The 19,412-nt window shown below is 38.0% G+C and overlaps 1 protein-coding gene across 1 annotated transcript in view; it reads left to right on the top strand.

The window, feature by feature from the left end:
- CHD7 (chromodomain helicase DNA binding protein 7) overlaps window positions 1-19,412 on the top strand; it is a 186,507-nt gene that overhangs the window by 133,803 nt on the left and 33,292 nt on the right. The window contains exons 8-15 of the mRNA XM_033125788.1: window positions 4,620-4,734; window positions 8,133-8,216; window positions 9,375-9,512; window positions 9,609-9,730; window positions 10,094-10,337; window positions 11,529-11,705; window positions 15,850-15,993; window positions 17,061-17,316. Coding sequence (XP_032981679.1) covers window positions 4,620-4,734; window positions 8,133-8,216; window positions 9,375-9,512; window positions 9,609-9,730; window positions 10,094-10,337; window positions 11,529-11,705; window positions 15,850-15,993; window positions 17,061-17,316 — 1,280 coding nt within the window. The remainder of the gene's footprint in view (window positions 1-4,619; window positions 4,735-8,132; window positions 8,217-9,374; window positions 9,513-9,608; window positions 9,731-10,093; window positions 10,338-11,528; window positions 11,706-15,849; window positions 15,994-17,060; window positions 17,317-19,412) is intronic.

Raw genomic sequence — 19,412 nt, 5'->3', positions numbered from 1 at the left:
AGCATGAGTTTACACACGTGGAAATTATGCATGTGACATGATCTCATATACTCGTTGAAGGAGAGTGGTAAGGAGGAGAGAACTAAGCCAGAGAGAGAGAGAGTTCTCTGCTAGATTTATCAAATCAAATTCACAACAAAGAAGCTTAATTATCGATTGCCAGAGAAGGGCACTACTAGGTTGGCGTCTGTCCAAATCAGTGTGGGGCAGTGGGGCCTGGGGTGCCTGACTCACAGCAAACATCACATGTAGCCTGTACGCAGCCCCGAGGGGGCGCAGTGTCCCCGACCAGGCACCGCTGCCTGGCCGGGGACCAGTTATCCGCCACCAGTCCTAGGAGCTGAGGCAAAGGTAGTTGTAACAAAAAAAATAAACAGCTTCCCTATCTGACATTACTGAAATCGAAGGGAAATCACAATTTCCATAAAGTTAACAATTTCTGTTAACCTTTTATTTTGACATAATTTTAGATTTACACAAAAAGAGTATAGAGAAATTGTTTTTCTTTTTTGTAGTTAAGTATTTTGTGGAGAGATACTTTGAGACTATTAAATACCATCATGGTTGCTAAGTGGTGATTTACTTATTCCATTACTCCTTCTGAATTTATGAGTTGGGTTTCAACTGTAAGGAAGAGCTCTACCTTTTTACCCATTTGCTTTTTTATAGCAGTGTAGACTTGTGGCATCTTACCCAGTGGGTCATAATTCTTTACTATCATATTATTTACTTTGCTCACATTGTCCCAGATTGGGCCAGTGGGAGCCCTTTCAAGCCCTTTCTCTGTCCTCTTGCTTTGTCCCCCTCCTTCTTTGAGCACTTCGTACCAGATGTTCCAGGCTCATCTTGTACTTTTCCTGTTTAAGTCCCGAAATCAGTTATTTCTCCAAGGAGCCTTGGTTGTTTTTACTAGAGAAGGGCATTTAGAAACCAAGATTTGGGTTGTAGGTATGCTCGTTGCTGCTGGGGAGTCATTCTAGGCCCTCTTAGTGCGTAGGGCTAGGAGGAGCGTGTGTATGTGTGTGTGTACATATGACATACACGTTATATGCATGTATGTGTTAATTACATGTACACACACCTCTGCCTGCCTGCCTGCCTGCCTGCCTACCTACCAACATGGTGAGAAACAATGCCTTTATAGTGATACTTCCGGTTTTATTTCAACACTGGGGGTTCATTCTGTCCTTACCCCTTCCAATATTAATAATTCCCTTCTTTGACCACCAGAAACCTGTCTCTCATTCTCCATAATACATTTGCTTATTTGTCCATCTTAGACTGTACGGGAAGTGGTTTCAGAATTACTAGACCATATTTCTGTGAAAAAGAAGCCTACCAACAAATTCATTCAGTATTTGTTGAGAGTTTTATGTGTTCAGCCTGAGTGTATAGAGGCTAAATACTTTGTTCAAAATTTCCTTCGGTTCTTTTCCTCCCCGTCCCCTTTCAGTGTAGTTATGTTATTGATTTGATACTCAGTTTGATTCATTAGTTTCTGTTTATATTCCGTGTTAGCTCCCCACCCCAGCCTTACTGATTTTTATTTATTAATTTTTTCAAATTCATGAACTATTCACGTGATTTAGAAGTCAGAGCTGGACACAAAAGGATACTCAAAGAAATGTTGTCCTCCTTTTCTTTCTACCTCATTCCTATTTACTGTCTTACTAATCTCAGATTTATCCTTTCCAAAATTCTGGCATGAATAGGCAGATACACACACACACACACACACACACACACTCACATTATATATATATTTTACATATATAAGATATATTTTATTTTCCCTTTTTTCTTACACACAAAAGTGCAGCATAGTAGCTGTACACATTGCACACTGTTTTTTCACAATACTGTATTCTGGAAATTAGTCGACATCAGTTCCTAGGTCTTCCTCATTCTCTGTACAGCTGCACAGTTCTCCATTGCATGGCTGTACAGTAGCTTATTTGCCAGTCTCCTATGTATGTGACATGTAAGTGGCTTCTGATATTTTACATTCACAGATAATGCTGCGATATATATCCTCATGCCAGTATATTTTCAAATTGTTGGAGGCATAGTTTCAGGGTGAATTCCTAGTGGGATTGCTAGATCAAAAGGCCAAAGAAAGTTCTGTTACATATTATCAGATTCCCTTCCATAGGCTTGTGTGTCAACCCTATGTTTGCATTTCAACCAGTAATGCACGAGAGCACCTATTTTCCCCAAACCTGTCCAACATAGTGTGGTTTACTTTTCACTTTCTGTGAAAAAGCACATTTCAGTGTTGTTTTAATTAGCATTTTCTTTTTTAATAAATGGACTAGAACATTTTTTCATAAGTTTAATGGCCATTTTTATATTTTGTATTGCCAATTGTCTGTGCATGTCTATTGCTCGTTTTTCTATTATGCTTCCCTCTATAAGAGTTCTTTATATATATGGGATATTAGTCCTTTATCTGTGTTACATGTTGCAACTCTATTTTCCTAGTTTCCGTTGTCATTTGTCTTTGTTTTTTATTGCATTGGAAATTCTAAAAAATATTTTTATACAGTTAGATTAATCTTTTCTTTTATTGGATCTGGTTTTTGAGTCGTAGTTAGAAAGCCTTTCCCCACACCAAGATTGAAGAGGAATGTGCCATGTTTTCCTGCAGTACTTGCATGATTTCATTTTTTGTGTTTAGGTGCCTGATCCACTTGGTGTTTCTCTCATGTGTGGTGTAAAACACGGCTCTAATTTTTTTTTTCTTTGCCAAACATTGTTGTTCCAGCATGATTATTGAAAAGTCCATCTTTGCTCCATTTATTTGAGATGCAATCTTTATCATATATTGGAAGTTTCATGTTTATTTGGATCTGTATCTGAACTTCAATCCTTTGATCTGTCTATTCATGAGCCAATTGCACATTATTTTGCCTATAGAGGCTTTATATTATAGTGTATTTTAATATCTGTTACATCTAGTTTCCCCTAAGAGTGCTTCCTTTTTAATTTTTTCTTGAATATTCTTGCATGTTTATTCTTATAAGTTCAGTATTAACTTGTCTAGTGCCATAAAAAATGCTTGTTTATTTTTATTTAAATTGCTTTAAATTTACAGATTTATGATTTGTGATATTGAGTGGTACATGCTATCTAAAAACAAGGATGTCTTTCTAGTTGGTTCAACTCTATTTTTGTATCTTTTAGGAGAGTTTTAAATATTTTCTTATGTAAGTTTCACACATTTCTTATTAAATTTATTGTTAAATATTTTATCTTTGTTGATATTGTACAAGAGGTTTTCTCTAACATTGTATCTTCTCAGTGGTTACTATTTGTGTGAATGGAAGCTATTGACTCTTGTATGTTAATTTTATATGCTGCTACATTACTGAATTATTTTATTTTTTGAATTAATTTTCTAATTGACTTTCTAGGCATGATCATTACTAACATTTTGATGCATTTTTATTTTGTCTATTTTCTTTGTGTATGTGTGTACAGGGTTTTTATCCTTTCATATCTATACGTGGAATATGTATGTAAAGTCTTTATCTCCCTCAGTTGATTGTAGGACTAAATCAGTCCTCACTTTGAAAATGCATATTAGACATTACATAAATATAAATGATATGATACTTAACATCATAAGCGTTTCCATGTCATTAATCAATTTTGAAACATTTTATAATGGTTGCATAATTTGTAAGAGTAGTACCTTGATTTTGAAAGAGGTGTGTATATATTTAAGCGTCTCGTTTCTTTTTAATGTCATCACTAGAAAGCAAAATAAGAGACAGTTAAGCTTATCAGGGAGCAGGGTGAGAAAGAAGGTATAAAAGAATATTGAAATATCAAACAAAATAATGTCAAAGGTACCATAAAACATTAACTATATACCTGTCTGTGAATCTTGAGAAGAAAAAGGGAGGTTGGAGAGTATTCAAGTTAAGGTTAGGGAAAACCTCATGTTTTCTCAGAGCTGGCAGTGGTGAGTCTGAAGGAGAGGGAGGGGACTTGCCCTTTGCGAGGATAGGGTAGACATTGGCGATAGAATTCATAAGGGAACAAGGGACATCTATTCAGAGCTGGAAGGACTAGGCTGGGACAGCAGGAACTCTTAGGAGTTGGTTGGGGGCATGGTTGTTCACAGAGTGTGTGGTAGGCCTTTCTTCCCTGATGGCTCTAGAAGGACTAAGTTAGGTTTACCTTTGCTGTTTTAAATGTGAATCCTTTTAACTTGATAAAAAATTTTTTATTTCTCAATTAATGATAAAAGGCTCAAAACATAAATTCATAATTGAGGCCACCCTGTAGTGTTAATTGTTTTGTATTGAAGTGTAATCCATTCACTCAGGAAAACAGCTTGTTACTTGGTCCTTTTTTTTTTTTTTTTTTTCCCCTTAATGGGAAGTGGATAAGAGAGCTGGAGGCTCAGGACAGAAGACAAATTTTAGGCACTATTATTGGTTTTCTTATTTTATTCTCAAATATTAGTAATTATATTGAGTGTTGCTCAGCAGCCTCTGTAAGTAAACAGATTATTTTGTTAATTATCTGTTCAGTTGACTTTTGGAATAATAAAAGATGTACATAATAAAATATTAATTATTTTTGACATGTGTATTATTTTATTCTTTCAGTTCTTATCTTCATTGTCAATGGGCATCTGTAGAAGATCTGGAAAAAGATAAGAGAATTCAGCAAAAGATTAAACGGTTTAAGGCAAAGCAGGGCCAGAACAAATTCCTTTCAGAGGTATGAAATACCTGGTTGATTTTCTAAAGTACTTACTGTGTTAAAGTGTTCTGAATTTTGAATTTTAGTTCAGTAAATTATTAAGAAAAACTAGTTTGCCTCATTTGGTGTTACTTGCATGTTGGTAACTGGTTATTGCTAAAAACATTTGTAAACAGGAAATTTCTCATTCTTCCTGTTGCTTAGTCTAGAAGATACTGGTCATTACGATATTATGTGGAAATATGGTATGATTAAAATCTTGTAATGAAAGTACAGTTAGTAGACAGTGAAAAAAGTAAGTGGACAAAAATTCTATTAATTTTTAGCAGGTTAAAAACTCGACAGTAAATATTAAGTACAAGTTCTAGGAAATAAAAGTTTATTTGTATTGGGGAAGGGATGTGGCAGATGTCTTTTGTTTAAAGCAATACCCGATTACAGGGAGTTCACTAAACTCATTTTCACAAATGACATGCTGTAAGGTGTAGAAGTTGGTATAATTTCTTTGCCTGTTTATATTGATATCCCTATATCCTAGGTTATCAATTATGGTGGAAAGGTAATCATACCTAGGGCAGGAAAGAAAATCTCCATTTTAAGAAGTGCCAAGTTCCCCTTTAACATAGTCAACTACATTTAAAAAAATAAATGCTTTCACAAACTGCTTCTGGGGTCTCTGGACTTTTGATCACCAGTTTGATTTCACTTACAGCCTCAAGTAGGTAAAAGAGAAACCTTCACATTGAAAGATTAAACTTGCTGATTTATTAGTTTTCTCCTCCATAAAGGAGTTAACAGAATGTAAACTATAAAGATGTGTGAAATTTGATACAAAATAATACCTGTTTAAAAACCTACCGCTCACTTTCTTTTTGGGAATGAGGGGTGAGGACAGAAGAGTGTTCAGTTCCTTACGTCATAAAATCCTTATAATCTCAGGTGACAAGTCTGTGTTCCCCTAGAATCTGATTTCTATGCTTCCAAACAGGCAGATTGTAAAGTTCGTATTAGATGGGAGATCAGGTGGTGGTGGTTTTACTGGTCGCATGTCTGTATCAGCACCTCTGCTATTCTGAGTGTTAAGCTGCTCTACAGCACAGTGGTAGCACCGAGAGGAATGGAGTTACTTGGATGTGACTCACTCCTTAGATCTTGGAGAATATTTAGGTGATTCTTTGAAAGGACAGTTTCTAAGAAAATAACGGGAAGTTCTGTTTTTCGTGCCCTTCTTAATGAAACTAAAGTTAAATGTTTGTGACACTGGGCGAGTTGAAATCATTCAGCTTTCTTTTACAAAGAGACACCGTATGTTCTGCTGACGTTTTCTATGGATTAGTGGCAGGGAAAAGGAAAGAGTGCTATGGTAACTTCCCCCACAGCCCTGCATCCTGGTTCTGTTTATTAAATTTATTTGGACTGTGTTTCCTGGAGTCAGGTGTATTCGAAGGACTTGTGCCTGGCCCTAGCTCTGTAGCCTGTCTATTTGGGTCTATCATTGTGAATCACCTCTATGAAAGTTGAAATACTACATCTATCTTGCCGGTAACTTGTCAACTAGAAATCTTAAATTTTGACTTGAATGGAAGTAGCATCAACCTGAGTCTGAAAATAGGATCTGAGGTTTAGCAGAGAAGGAGAACGCATATTCCCTTAACTCGCATTCTTTTGCGCGCATGTGTGCTTGCACGCGCGTGCACACACACATGTTTGCCATATCCCATAGATGGTTCTGGCTTTAGGTTTTCCATGCAGTTATGACTACTGTTGCATTCTTTGTTTCACCTTAGTTTTCCTTATAAATTTGCTGCAACTTGAATCTCTATTCAAAGAGATTATTGAAACTAGAACTTGCATCACATGCATGACGGCGTACATAGACTACTGGCTTGAAGGATAGAAGTGTGTAGGAGTAAAGTTAAGGATTTTCAGTCACAATGAAAGTTCCTGATAAAGAGCAAGTTGTCTTAAAGAAAGCATTTGTCATCAAAACCTAGTTTCTGGAAACTTTAGCGTTTACGTTGTACATGAATAATATATACATACTGTGTGTCTGTAAGTCTAGAAGCTTTTGACAAAGCCAGTGCATTAATATGTTAGCATTTTAAGTTAACTGAACATTTCAATGAATTTTTTGCCTCACTAATCAACTCTGTGTAAAGGCCTAAGGCAGTTGAAACACATTTTTGTGTTTCTGATTTTTGTTTCATAATTCACAGTTCAAAGCATCCAAACTGGTGTTTCAGTGGGCACAGAGAATATTTGTTATCCTTGAACCAACTATGATCAAGCAGCTTATCTTTTCAGCCTGCGATTCAGGGGATACAACTGGTGTCTAAGTGACTTCTCATGTGTCTTTGCAAAGCATTTTAATGAAGCTGTGTTACTGATAAATTTATAGGAACACATAATAATGTGACTTTTGTTTTCTAACTTATCTAACTCTGACCTCTTTAAAGTATGGCTTACTCTGTAATTTCCCTTCGAGCCGTATTTTATTCTTTTATATGAGTGAGATTTGCAAGCAAGCAGTATTACTTTACTTTTGTAAAAATTGTTAATCTATTGGCTAAAATAACCCAATTATTTAAACCTCATTTCTTTTTTTTAACTTTCATTTCTTTTAAGTGTGTTTTTCCAAGACCCATCAGCTCCAAGTCAAGTAGTTGTTTCAATCTAGGTGTGGAGGGCGCAGCTCACAGTGGCCCATGTGGGGATGGAACCCGCCACCTTGTTAAGAGCACCGCGCTCTAACCAACTGAGCTAACAGGCCGCCCCCTAAGCTTCATTTCTTTATCCCTAATACTTTTAGTTAGTTTCTCTGTGTTCAGTACAAATGAATCCTTAGACCACTTAGATTTAGTGACAAGACTGTATTCAAGTGAGGTAGTAATACTGCTTGGCAAAGACAACCCAACGTCATAAAGTGTTCACACTAAAATAGGAAATGCGCTGGTTTCACCGTTTTCAGCTTTTGAATAGCATTCTGTAAGTGACGCTCTACGGCCTCAGACAACCCCCGGTGTTGTGAGTGCAGTAGCACTTGCTGTGCATGGCTCTGATTCTCCACCGCAAGCTGTACTTGCAGGAACGCTGAATGGTTCGTCGCCACCAGCCTTTTGCATTGCTCGTTAGTGAATTGTAATTTCACACTTCATTAAAAATATTCTTAAACATTCTCTCACAGTAAAAAGGTTTCACACAGTAATTAAAAGATCCAGTTAGCAAAGTCTGAGAAGTCTGATTTCCTCATGGGGAATGATTTTGCTAAATTGTAGCATTTCAATAAATATAATAGAATTTGCCAAATACAAATTTTGTGTTGCTGTGACCCAGTATTTGACTGCCTGGTGCAGTGAAATAGTGTTTACTCTCAGGTGTTATATAAACGTTTCAACTTTTGTTTTCCTTTGGTGCAGATTGAAGACGAGCTTTTTAATCCAGATTATGTGGAAGTTGACCGGATAATGGACTTTGCACGCAGCACAGATGACCGGGGAGAGGTAACAGATCAGTTGTATTAGGAGGCGGGGATCAGACAGCTTACATGTGTTTACGGAGAACGATCGTGGAATCCCAGCTCTGGTCCTGGTCAGCCTTGGATCATGGCTAACATGGTCTACATTTACCTGAAATTTATTGACTTACCATTGGTTTTATGACTTTATAACATGAATGTGCTTTATGTTTAGTCTGAGAGCTTTTTAAAAGAATCAATTTTCAGCATGAAACAAATACCTTGACATTTTGTACAATTCCAGAATATCAATAAAAAGAATTCAATACATTTTGATATAAATCTGTTATATAGCACAAATTTCCCTTATGTAATTAAGAGTGCTCTTGTAGCAAAATGGAGTTTAATGTTTTTTAACATAGAACATCCTTAGTGAAGTTGATAAACTTCATTTAATGTGGTGCACAGAAGATAACATAAAGACTGTACATGATGTTTTACTTAAAAACAAAACCAAAAAACTTTCGTAGCATAGTTACATAATCCACCAAATGGTTTTAACGTCTCAACCAGATCTGTGTACCTTGGCCCTGAAATGAAGGTCAACAAACCCAAGTATTTTCTATAGAAAAAGACAAAGGAAATCCCATTGATCTGAATTACCCAAAATAGCTTGCTCTCCTATCTTCTGGAGCTCAGACACATTCTTTTAAAGTGGTTAAATACAAACAGTATCTATCTCTTTAAGAAAAAGGAAGAGATCCCAATAAATTCAAGCCTGTTTCTCTCATTCTTTAAGAAACTAGCCAATTAAGTAAATATGTAAGTACACTAAGATGATTTACCATACAAATCTGAATCAGACACCTGGTAAATGATTTGCACAGATGAGAATAAGGCTCAAATTCAGCTATTATTTACTAGCTAATTCTTTATACGTTTTGGCTTTTGAACATTATTTACCAGTCACTTAGATAAAAATTTATTTGTTCTGATAATACTCAATAATAGTATTTCCAGTTTAGACTTGAGACTCTATAACTAGGGACTCCTGTTCGATGGTCATACTTCTAAAACTTCTACCAACTCAGTCTTACTGTTGCTGGGGTAGTGTCTCTTTATAAATGTAGTAGAGCGTGTTTTTCCTTTATATATAGTTTTTGGTCAAATGAATCCAATTCTGATTTATTTAAACCTGGCCCAGCCTGTGACTCACTATCTGGTGAAGTGGTGCTCACTGCCTTATGAAGACAGCACGTGGGAGCTGAGGCAGGACATAGATCAAGCGAAGATCGAAGAGTTTGAGAAACTACTGTCCAGGGAACCGGAAACAGAGCGCGTGGTAAGAATTGGCTAATGGCAGAGGATTTAATTTGAAAATAGCATCCTGGTGTGGTCTTTGAGAAACCACTAATGGGATTTACTATATTTGAAACAGGAGCGACCTCCTGCTGATGATTGGAAGAAATCGGAGAGTTCCAGGGAGTATAAAAACAATAACAAACTCAGGGAATACCAGTTGGAGGGAGTAAACTGGCTACTTTTCAATTGGTACAACATGTATGTAAAAAATCTTTCCTTCACTTTTAAAAAAAGCCTATAGTTCTTTTCCTTTGCAGTTATTGAAACTAGAACTCAAATATAATTTAACATTTTAACTCTCTAATAAGAATTATAAAAAATAGCAAGCATTGGAAGTATGTTATTTGTTTATTCAACGAATATTAATACAGAGATTGATAGAAGTATTTAGAAATAATTGTTATTTCACAGAGGATTTTGTTTGAAAATGTATTTTACTGAATCTAAGAGACTCAACTAAGATAGGCATTTGTGAGTATAGTGATACATATTTTGTGGAAAGAAAGCAGTGACTAATATGTGTACTCATTAAACTTTCCTTGTTTTATTTCCTCCCCAAAGGCGAAACTGCATTTTAGCAGATGAAATGGGTTTGGGAAAAACTATCCAGTCCATTACATTTCTCTATGAGATATATTTGAAAGGAATCCATGGCCCTTTTTTAGTAATTGCCCCATTGTCCACAATCCCCAACTGGGAAAGGGAATTCCGTACCTGGACAGAGTTGAACGTGGTTGTGTATCATGGGAGTCAAGCTAGTCGTCGGACCATTCAGTTGTATGAAATGTACTTCAAAGATCCCCAGGTAAAACACCACAGATGGTTTGTTTTCCTCATGCTTATTATGTGCCTTTTAAGGGGCTGGGAATTAAAATGGCCTCAGTGATTTGGGAGAAAGGTCTAGATTTTGCAAAACTGAGAAATTTGCTTTAGATTTCTTACCCAATATATGTTTGTGTATTTCTACATCTTACGATTGCAGCTCTTTATTTTTATAGTTTTGGTCATGATTATTCAATTAAAAACGAATAAAATTTCTAACCTTGGATGACCGCTGAAAGCCATTTACTATGTTGATATGCTAATTGGCTTTGTTTTGCAATTCTGAAAAAAGCTAAACAAAGCAATTAAATGTTATTAAATATGAATATTTACCGTTACACTGTTACTAGAACTTAAAAATATTAGACATGTAATACTGAATAACAATTGAGTGAAATATATCCAAAAGGAAGAATTTATACTTTGTCTCTTAGTAGCGATTACTATAAATTTTTACTTATTCTAGTTACCTGTGTGCAATTAGTCTGTGATATTGAAATTATAAATGACATGATGAAGAAGGAAGAATAATAGTATGTGTTAAAATAGTTTTAAGTTATAGGTAGTAAATGGAAGTCCTATAACTCGAAATAGGACAGAGTTTTGTTCTGTATGTTTCTTTACTTTAAGTGTAAGATCTGCCCTATAATTAATTAAAGGAGAAAAATATTACAATACAATCTATTTTTGTATTTATCTCTAATTTTGGGAAATTAGTATAAGTTCTATCCTGAGTGATTTTTTTTTCATTTTAACCCCTTAAAAATACAAATAGGTTACAAAAGTTTAAAAAAGTCAAAAGTTTTAAAAAGTAAAAAATTTTTTAAAACTTGGCCTTATTACATAATTGCTTTGGTCTGTCACCTTTTGGAGTTTGTAGGATGTGACTAGAATGGGCACTCTTAGGGGCACTTAACCATGTATGGTCTGTAAGGAAATTGGATCCAAAATTTTACTAACAATTTTTCTGACTTCCTTTAAAAAGGAAAGGTTTTAAAGCTTTGTTATGCCATAACAGCTTACAACCTCCAAATACCTTAAAAACAAAATATAAGTGTTACCTAGCTAAAGGTGCCCCCAAAGGGGAAAATCTATGTCTTCTGCTCTTCCTTCATCCTCAAAGTTGTTAATGTAATCTGTAATGCTAAAGAATAATTCAGAGCTGTCCTTGTAGGGTCGAGTGATAAAGGGGTCCTATAAGTTTCATGCCATCATTACTACCTTTGAGATGATTCTGACTGATTGTCCTGAGCTGCGGAATATTCCATGGCGCTGTGTCGTCATTGATGAAGCCCACCGGCTGAAGAATAGGAACTGCAAGCTGTTGGAAGGACTCAAGATGATGGACTTGGTCAGTGATCCTTTGGTGATTGCATTGAACCCGAGTAGAACTGTCCCTGACTCAGTGCCCCTGCCGCTCTGAATTTGACTCATGCCTGTGAAGGGTGTTCGCGAAGCCTGTCCAATATTGCGATACATCCTCCTGAGCTTTCAGTTACTTACAAGTGGCCACGGTCTTCCTAAGTTTTACATTGTTGTCCGTTATCTCTATACAGTTGTATCACAGCAGAGTGTAGTCATGATACTGTCCCTGAAACGACTTTCAAGTATTTGCTCTTCCCTTTTATTTGTAAATACTGCCATCACGACCCAGTTATGCTCCAGAGCTCATAGGCTTGGCACACCAGGGCCTGTAGAACTTGCACTTTTGCAAGTTCTCACAAGCTGGCTCAGTATCTGGAATTGGTCCAGTTCGCACAGACATGCAGAAGTTTGAGGCATTACAAGACCTTGATTTGATCTGGAGTTTTAGACCACACCTATCCCATACTCTTCTAGCTCCCTAAGAGATGGTCGGGTCTTCCTGATGACGTTTTTCTAGATTTTCTTCAGTAAGAGTATCATGGGATAATATCCCATAGAAGTGGTAGAATTGGGTTGATTTTCCATCTGTACTGCTGTGTGTGTGTGATTTCCTAGCGGATGACATGACCTCGGTCGTCCTCGGGCTTCTTTTCACTCTGTAGTTTATAAGGTGGGTTTTGATCACTTGTTTTGATTTTTAATGTACATTTTAAAAACAAAGTTATTGTCACTTAGCTTGTCCTGGATGTTTTGATGAGTTTCATAAAAGTACAAAAACATTTTTTAAATCCCTTCAATGTTGATGTCTATAGATTAATTTGATCTCTTGTTAATTGAGAGTTTGAGGTGGAAAGGAGTATTCTGTATGTTCATGGCTATAAATTATTTTACTGACTGAACAGAACACTTGAAAGCTTTCTGTTGGCGCAGGTTCTTGGAAGCAGCTTCTTTTATTCTTAAATGAAGATGATTGGAATTGCCAGCTATTCTTTTAATTTGAAACAAAATCTAGCTTTGTTTAAAGGAAAAAGTTTGACTGATTTATCCTGTTTTTAGGGTTGGATTTCCCATTTTTTCCCCCTAATGAATTAGTATTAAAGCCATCCTAAGAGCTTTCTCAAAGCAGTTTATATTATTTGGTGGCCAACCCACAAAACAAATTAGAACACTTAGAAATGGTGAATACATTTGAGGACGTGGGGGAGTGTATGGGAAAGAGAAACTTGATGGCTGCATCGGGTGTCTTCAGGTGATAATTCAGCGTTACGCTGAAGTATTTACAGGTAACTGCTAATGCTCATGAAATGTCTAAGTACACCTTCTGAGGGGAGCCCCACCCTCACAGAGGGCCACATAAGGGACAGTTACAGCATCACTTCTTGAAGGCTAAATAGGTAGTTACCACAGTGAGTTTATCGAAGTTGTTCTGTATTATTAGTTCACATATTTCCAGATAGTAGATTATTGCTGCAAAACAGTCTTCCTTCCATTGGTGAACACAGATTAGTAGAACTTTGTCAACATCAAACAATCTGTCATTGGGAGACTTCAAAGGATTTTCCAGTGTTTCTAGTAACACTTGATTAATGGATTAGAATCTGTTATCCAGATAATTTTTCTGTTACATAGTACAGTGTTTCCTAATCTTTTCCACATAATGGCACATACAGAAAATGTAATATTTGTGTGTCACACCAGGGTAAACCGAGAGGGCCGCCCACTGCCACAGGTAACCAGTCCTGGGATCCCGACTTTCACAGCCCCTCTGGCTGCCCCAAAGACTTGGCTTAACTGTAATTCATTCATGGCTCACCAACTGGGAAGCTGAGATTAGCAAATGAACAAAATGTTTGTATTTCTGATAATCAAGAATTTTTATCTCAGAAGAAATGTTTTCAAGATGGAACGCATAATTGTCGTTCAGAATTAGTATATAATAGTATTTATCCAGTTCTGAACAGCTCATTACCTGGTGTTTAAATCCTTACTTTAAAGTAAACATCATGAGAACTTACACACTTGCCTTTTTATTCTCCTTTCCTAGAATAAGTCACAGTAAAAATAGCACATAATAATTCTATCCACCTATGGAGCAGGTCACAGGGAATTGTTACCTGCACTAGACTCAGGATGAAAGTGCACTTGCTGAGGATTGTCTTCACGTGTGTTCTCAGAAAGGAGAGACCAGTGAGCATCTTCAGCTGTCCCACACAGAGGAGATGCTTGTGCGCTGATATGCTGAGGGACATGTCTGGTGTCCACTGGTCTCCACTGTCCTCCACAGGACCTCTGGAAAGCACAGCCTTCTCCTTGTTCCCTTACTGACACGGAAGGAATTCTCTGGAGGTGGTAGTAGTTCTTCATTGATTCCATTAGCTCGTCTTTCATGTCAGAAGGCCTCACAAAATTAAAAGTCTGCTGAAATGAAAGTAAATGGACATCACTCCATCAGAGCTAAAAAGAATGGTAACGTTTTTAAACCCAAAGCATATATGCTGATGCAGCAGAGCTTGGAGGTGATAAGCTTGATGGCCTGAGTCTCTTACATGACGTTTTAGGATGCGTGGTGTATTAACTGTATGTTGTTTCATAGTTACCTACTTTCAAGTGGAAGCCTAGTTCTATCCCACTACTCATGTGCAACCTTGTAAAAGGGTCATATGTGTAAATAACCAGTCGGTGTAACTGGCTTTAAATAGCCCTTCAGGGGAAGCCACATAAAAATGGAGTTTCTTTTTACAAATAAGTATATTTTGCAATTAATAAGTTTTTCTGAAGTATTTGGTAAGAGGTTCAGGATTTAACTCAGTAAGAAAGGATATGAAAAACTGGGAGACAGTCTTTAGTATCAGTACAGCTCTTCCATTGCAATGACTCTGTGACAGTATTTGTTTAAAAAGCTGGGATGAAGTTATTCAGAACTGGAATAGCTCAGGGATTGTGGCCGTGTTATCACCAATAGGGTTATACATTTAAAAATCTCAAATTGATTTGCAAACTCCTTACTCTTCATGGATTTAATGAGCCTGAAGATGGTAATCTGTGTATCTTCTGAATCAGAGACCTCTTTATTTAAAGGGGAGAAAAGGAAGAATAAAAGCAAATTGAACTGCTTCACCTCGCTTTCAAAGAGCTTCATTGACAGATAAGACATGGTAGATATTAAGAAAATTAGCATGTCCTTAGTTACAGCATTCGTCTAGTATTTACTGAGCATATACTCTGTTTGGCTACCAAGTCTTGTCAGATTCCAAGTTAAGGCAGAATATTGCTTTGAACCTACTAGAAGGTATAGTCAGTTTTTGAAATAGCTTTAATAGCAATGCTGTGTAATCAAATGGGCAAAGTAGAAAAGAATATAAGGCACTTGAGATTAATAAACTCACTGTTGTTAAGACTGGTCACTGCCAAACAGCTCCTCTGTGTTGGATATAAAGAAATAGAAGAACAAGGGTACATATGCATAAGGAAAGCCAGAGAAAGAGCTTGTAAACAGGAAGAATTGTTTTAAAGAAATACCTAATTCGGTTCAAGAGACAAAGTTAGAAATAGCATCTGTTAAAAAAAAAAGTGATTGTGGTATTTAAAACCAAGCTGACCTCTTTGCTAGTTTGAAATTTTTGCAGAACAGAATAGTTTTTCATATGCTGTTGCGTGTAGAAGAACTTCTTTTGTCTCCAACATGAGTCATGCAGGAAGCAGATGGGGAGATGAGAGTGCTGTTGATGTAGAGAACAGAAAGAATCGTGTAAGCTTTATCTGAGTCTAGGGATTTGAGGGAAAATCTTCAACTTTGGTGGGGAAAAAGCACTGAGACTTTAGGGACTCACGAAGCCATGACACTGAAATGTTGCCCTCATAACCCCAGGAAGAGACGAAATGACAAGGCACATTTATAGGGTCTGCGGAGTTCTAGAGGGCCCTTCTGTGTGTGTATCTGAAGCAGGGACTGGGTTTTTCTTGTATTTCCGCCTTCATGCCTAATTCCTGTTCTTTACCTAGAGTGGACACTAAATTAACGTTAATGAGTAGAAATAGGGACTTGGATATCTAGAGCGGGGCTCTGGTTTCTCAGGAATTCTTTTTGGTTACAATTTGACCAGTTGCTTTTCTTGTATTCATTCCTGTAGGAACACAAAGTGCTGCTGACGGGGACCCCACTACAGAACACTGTGGAAGAGCTCTTTAGCTTGCTTCATTTCTTGGAACCAAGTCGCTTCCCTTCAGAAACCACCTTTATGCAAGAATTTGGTGATCTGAAAACCGAAGAACAGGTACCTACCACGTCTACTTTGTATTTTGGTCATCTAATTAACGATTAAGCCATGAAATGGCAAAGGATTAATATTTAACTATTTAAAAATGTAAATTATATCAATTTTTTCCTACCTACTAGACAAGTGAGCTTTATATCTCCTTTCCTTGCATATTCCAGGTCTTTATTATGGAGGTTTTGTTTGTTTACTTGTCCATTTGCCCTCATGAGGGGCTGTTAGAGTTGCAGAGAGCTTACATACATGTTCAGGTTGGTGGCTTTGCTAGGTATGCTTTTGGGGATAGTGTCAGAAGCCACTGAAATGTGTAAAACTATTTGCCTCCCAGAGTTTTAAGGTTCTCGCCTTGTTTCTTAACTAGTATACTTGGTCACATTGCTTACTTTTCTGAGTGTATGTATTTTCATTTAGAAACATGGGTCCTAACTACCCCACAGGATTTCTGTGAGAAATAAATGAGGTTTGATCCCCACATGGGCCACTGTGAGCTGTACCCTCCACAGCTAGACTTGGAGCTAATGGGTCCTGGATAAACACATTAAAAAAGAAAAGAAAAGGAAAGAAGTGCAGTATTTAAAAAAAATAAAAAATAAAAACTATCTGGTGTTCTATATCCTATTGCCAGTTAACAGAAAAGAGAACCAGAGAGAGACGTCTCTGCTTGCTCATTGGTGCAGGGACTAGGTAACTGCTGACTTACTCGCTCTTTCTAGAAAGGAAGAGCACACACATAGTCTCTTCCCTCTCCCTCATCATGCTTACGGCTTAAGAGAAGGAGAAGGGAAAGCCAAGTGAATAAATGCAGTTATTTCTGCTGTGTACTTGTCAAGCTTTCTGGCTGGTCAGGACTCCTCGATGTGTGAAACAGTCCATTTGAAACTGAATCATTCACCCTTCATGCACTTCTGCTATGACCGCCGGAAGAGGAGTGCCTTTCTGCCCTTACTTGGCTTTCACAAATGAAAGTGAATGGTAAATAAATAGGATAATCCTGATTTTTCTGTTAGGATATGTTTTAACATGCAAGCAAATCATGATACCAGTATTTACTTAAGGTCCTTTTTTAGGTGCAAAAACTCCAGGCTATTCTAAAGCCAATGATGTTGAGACGTCTCAAGGAGGATGTAGAAAAGAACTTGGCCCCCAAAGAAGAAACTATTATTGAAGTTGAGCTAACAAACATTCAGAAGAAATATTACCGAGCCATCCTTGAGAAGAATTTTACATTTCTTTCCAAAGGTGGTGGTCAAGCTAACGTACCTAACCTTTTAAACACTATGATGGAATTACGAAAGTGCTGCAATCATCCATATCTTATTAACGGTAAGCCCGGCCATTTGTAAACTTAGTGACTATCAAAACACCGGAAACCCTTTTCTCCCTCCAGACTGAGGATTTTATGGTTTGTAGTCATCACTGTATCCTGTCATCTCAGTGTGGGTTTCACCAGCTTCCTATTCTTTGTGATGCCTCCTGCTGTGGCAGCGAAGTCAGAGGACCATGGCTCCTGCCAGTCCCTGAAGTAGGCGGGACCGCCCCTCACCTTTCTCCCCGCTCACCTGACCAAAGGAGGTGTTGGTGCTCCATGGCTAAAAGCCATCAAAAGTGCTAACCGTTAAAGAGAAATTAGCCCCTGATTGAGATCTTGTGTGTGTATGTGTGTGTGTGTAAATCAGAGAAGTGAAAGAGGAACTTCGGTGTGAGAAGGCAACTATTAGCTGTCTCATAACTTTGATAGGAGACAATTTCTCTCAGTCTAGAGGCCGTTAGCACCTATTCCCTAAGAATGAGATTATTTTAAGGCTTTGATCATAGTTTGTCCCTGTTATTAATGAATACTTCATGGTCTTCCTGTTTTCTCAACGAAATTGATAGTGTTATATAACCATATGAGTTAAAACCTGTATTAGATACTTCCGAAAGTCATTAAGGAATACATATTTCATGCCTATGGTGTGTAAGATGCTCTGGAGAATACAAGAGCCTTCAGTTTGTCAGGGATTGAGATTAGGAAAGCCGTTAGCAAGCGATGGCTTTGAGACAAGCCGCCAGGAGTGGGAAGGATTTTGCCAGTCAGGGGTAGTCAAACGGAGGGTATTGTGCTGATGTAACAACATGAGCAGAGAAAAGGAGGCGGGAAGACAAAGGGGAACTTGCCCAGTTCCCAAAGTAGAAAGTGCATGCAGGAAACAGTAGGATGGTGACCCCAGACATGCAGGGCCCCCGCTGTGTGCGAAAGCCTTATATGCTAGCTTATGGAATTTTTGGCTTTAGTCTGTAGGCAGGGAGAACCACAACTAGTGTTAAAGCTGAGAAGTGATTAGAAATGTAATTCAGGATGATTGATATGGCAACGTCGTATAAAACAGATGGCGGTCGGGAAGGACAGACAAGCAGAGCGCCCAGCTAGGGGGCTGTCGAGGTAGTTGGTCTGGGCTGGAGTTAATCTGGGTCCAGGTAAGATGATGGCTGGCTGATGGGGGTGTTGTGCTCAGTCGTCATTGGCCAGCAGTGCAGTTCGGGTCCTTTCCAGGGGAGAAAGAACAAAGCCTGCTTGGTCTTTATCACAATCCAGGAGGTTCAAGGGCAACGAATTTAAAGAGTTCCTCATCTTTCCTTTTTTCATAACTTATGCACCTATCAGCCACCTCAGATCCAGAAGCTCCAATTCCTAAATGACAAATGGTCTACACCTAGAAGACAGCCTGAGCGTAGCACCTGAGGTCATTGCTGTGTGTGACATCAGTGAATTTCCTTGTCAAACTCTGTGCTTTTAGCTTTGCGTTCTAACAAGAGTATCATGTGTGATAATTATATGTTTGACGCTGCCAACCTGCTAATCACCACGTGTTTAAGAGCCTGTACGGCCATTATAGTGAGTGTCAGCCTGTTCCTGAGGTGGGGAGATGGAGTTGGGGCTTAGGGCAATAGCTGCTGTGAGTAAACAACACGCGTGCGCACACACACACACACACCCACACTCACTTTTGCATTTCATGTCTAGTAAAAAAAAGAAAATGAGGCAGTGTAGCCTCCAAGGGGAAAGAAAAGGCACTCACAGAGGAGATTAAATGCTGCCAGCAGGATGCGTGCGACAGGGATGATCTCAGCAATGGTTGTTAGGGATCCACTCCCAGTTTCATCAAGTTTACCTTGTTTGGTTACATACTAATTGCATGCACTGAGCGTTGTGAGGGGCGAGTTCCTCCAAAACACAGCTGGTGGGTCTTTCCTGAAGCTGATTGCTCTCCAGGGTCATCCTGTATCGTGCATTGTTTGCCAGGAGGCTCTTAGGACTTCTGAGGCTTGGATCTGTGGCAGTTGCACTAATTGGTCACACCTTGAGGTCAGCTTTTCTGTCCTTACAACACGTTATGAAGTGTCTGTTAAGCAGGTACACTTATGCCTTTATGTTGGGA

The sequence above is a fragment of the Rhinolophus ferrumequinum genome, chromosome 14 (assembly GCF_004115265.2).
Source record: "Rhinolophus ferrumequinum isolate MPI-CBG mRhiFer1 chromosome 14, mRhiFer1_v1.p, whole genome shotgun sequence".
Lineage (NCBI taxonomy): Eukaryota > Metazoa > Chordata > Mammalia > Chiroptera > Rhinolophidae > Rhinolophus > Rhinolophus ferrumequinum.
This window is presented reverse-complemented; position numbering and strand designations above follow the sequence as displayed.